Source organism: Otolemur garnettii, unplaced genomic scaffold (genome assembly GCF_000181295.1).
Source record: "Otolemur garnettii isolate 467f Iridium unplaced genomic scaffold, OtoGar3 scaffold00005, whole genome shotgun sequence".
Taxonomy (NCBI): domain Eukaryota; kingdom Metazoa; phylum Chordata; class Mammalia; order Primates; family Galagidae; genus Otolemur; species Otolemur garnettii.
The window spans coordinates 43,865,130-43,867,543 of NW_003852400.1; the positions used below are offsets into that span (position 1 = coordinate 43,865,130).

Consider the following 2,414-nt stretch of genomic DNA (forward strand, 5'->3'; position numbering starts at 1 on the left):
AAGATTTTACACATTATTTACACATCTTGCCAGACACAACAATGTGTAAACACAGGAATGTGTGCCAGTGTTTTATACTTTCTAATGCGGAGTAATATGAGTTTGAACTGTGTCTCATCAGGCAGGGGAGGGGGAGGAAATCACTATGAACACATGATCATTGCCAACGATGAAGTGACTACTGATGTCACAGTCGTTTCATTCGGCTTGTCTGTGGGGACCTGAACACATCGGGGAAAAGGATTCAAAGGGGGAAGATGCCTGACGGCAAAAATGGCCAGAGACCCTCGGCAGCAGGTCCAGGAAGGACATTCTCTGCAAGTAGAATTTTTGAGAGTGCAGCAGCACCAGAAGTGAAGCATGGTCAGAAAGTGGAAGACCCACGAGGCATATCTATACTCAGGGCCAGGAGAGCTGCCCAGCCAGCCATTCCTGCTGGCTGAGACATGTTCCAAGTCACTCTTTTAGGCAGACTAGCCACCTTGTGTTTACACAGCAACCGGTTCTGATTTAACTATCATGGCTCCTCAGCTGGATATGCTCCTCAGAGCTGGGTTAATGTGTGAACACCTGAAAGCAGCACTTCCAAATGGATATGGAAAGTAGGAAACTAGGGAAGGTGTGCCAAGGTGGGAATCTAACTTCAGCTCTGTGTTCTTACTTGATTTATATCACGGTATGATTGTAGCCAAGAACCTGCTTCTTTCTTTTCAGCCTTTAAGTTAGCTTATTTATTTGCCATGTAATCAAATACCTGGAGGAACTATAGTTTCTGAAGTTTGGAGCCAAAATCTGAAAGAGGAGGGATTAGCCTGTTTTTTAGGCTAGGGAAGTGAAGCAGTGGGCGTGGAAATGGAAGAGGGATTAGGATCTATGAAAAAAAACAGCCAAAGAAGGAAGGTGGCTTTGAATCCAGTGTTAAATTGCATGATACATATTAAGAACGCTGAGATAACTGGGGCAGGACAAATGGATGTGAGATAGAGTGGTTAGAAATTGCTTCAAAGAGGACGTAGGACCCCGGCCAGGTCGTGAAAGATGACTTGAGCCCCGGGAGAGAGGACAATTCCTGCTCATTTGCCCGCATTGTTTTCCTCATCCTCCCCTGTCTGGTGGGACACAATTCAGATTCTTATTACTCTGTATTATTAGAAACTTTAGAACACTGGGCACCCATTATGTAGTGCTTTCCATTTTTTCTTTTATTATTTTATATTTACTAATTCCCTAAGAACAAGATAGTACTTGATGCTTTTACCACCCACGCCCTACATAGATCACAGTGTAGTGAAATAGTGGTCACTGGTTTATGAGTAGCAGAAGTCCAGAGTAGTCGGTGTGTGCCCAAGATTTTAAACGAGAGAACTGCGGGCATGATAAACTTGCAGGACAGTGTTGAGAGGGCCCTGGATTATGTCTTCACGATGACTACTTTCTGCGGCAGAACGTCGCCTATTAGAGTTGAGGGGAAAGATCTAAACAAACATTCCAGGACTGATGAACTATTCTCGGGCACCTCAAATGTGTGGCAATCTCAGTTTAGGCAACTAAATCCCCTTATTTCTCTTGATCTACTAACATGATATAGGTTAGGCCCTGGAAAGCAAACCGTCTCTGCTCAGATTAAGTCAGCTCTACTCACCCACTTGACTGTTTTCCTTAGTAGGTCTGAACTTTGCACTGAAGCAGAGTTTGAGGACTGTCTGAGCATTCTTGTTGAACAAAGTAATTTTTTCTGGTGTGAATGAAGCTTCTACAGCTACATCAGCAATACTTTGTGACCTGAAAGAAAGAAATGGAAGCACAGACATTATTTCTGAGTGCCTATATTATGGCCTTTGCATAGAGGACCCAGTGCTGGTGTTACGGAATTCCTCTCTCTACTCTTTGTCTAAACATGTTAGTAGTATTTTGTATTTGTAAGCTCTATGATGACAGGCAGAGATAATGTCTTTGTTTGTGACTGTATCACCAGCACAGTCCACACAGAATATCTTTCACTAAACAAACACATGCATGACTGCGGGATAGGCATCTGCAACCTCTTGCAAGTGAAGTGCAAAGTCACGGCCTCTGTCATGTTTGGCCAGCTGGTAGCAGTGCTAGTCACTCTCCTCACAGTTAGGGGAGAGAGAAAGTGGGAGGGTGGGGGTGGCAAGGCTGAGGAGTGTGGTTGCGGCTATTTTCCTGTTGCCTTGGTGGCTGGGCGGGATCCTTTCAGGAGTGGCATACAGCTATGATGGTGGCAACTAGACAGACACCAGAAAAAGAATGAGGCCGCTACAGTGAGCTCCAGATTTCTGACCCTGGCTCAACCCTATAGATATTTGACACATGGCCTCATTTGCTCCTTGCAATGCTCCTGTGAAACAGACAGAACAAATATTGCCTCTGTTTTATCAATAAAAAAGTCC

The 2,414-nt window shown here is 44.4% G+C and overlaps 1 protein-coding gene across 1 annotated transcript in view; it reads right to left on the reverse strand.

Moving 5' to 3' along the window:
- The window catches only part of ITGA2 (integrin subunit alpha 2), a 98,647-nt gene that overhangs the window by 23,690 nt on the left and 72,543 nt on the right, over window positions 1-2,414 (reverse strand). Inside the window, exon 17 of the mRNA XM_012811205.2 lies at window positions 1,643-1,782. Within this exon, the coding sequence (XP_012666659.1) occupies window positions 1,643-1,782 (140 nt within the window). The remainder of the gene's footprint in view (window positions 1-1,642; window positions 1,783-2,414) is intronic.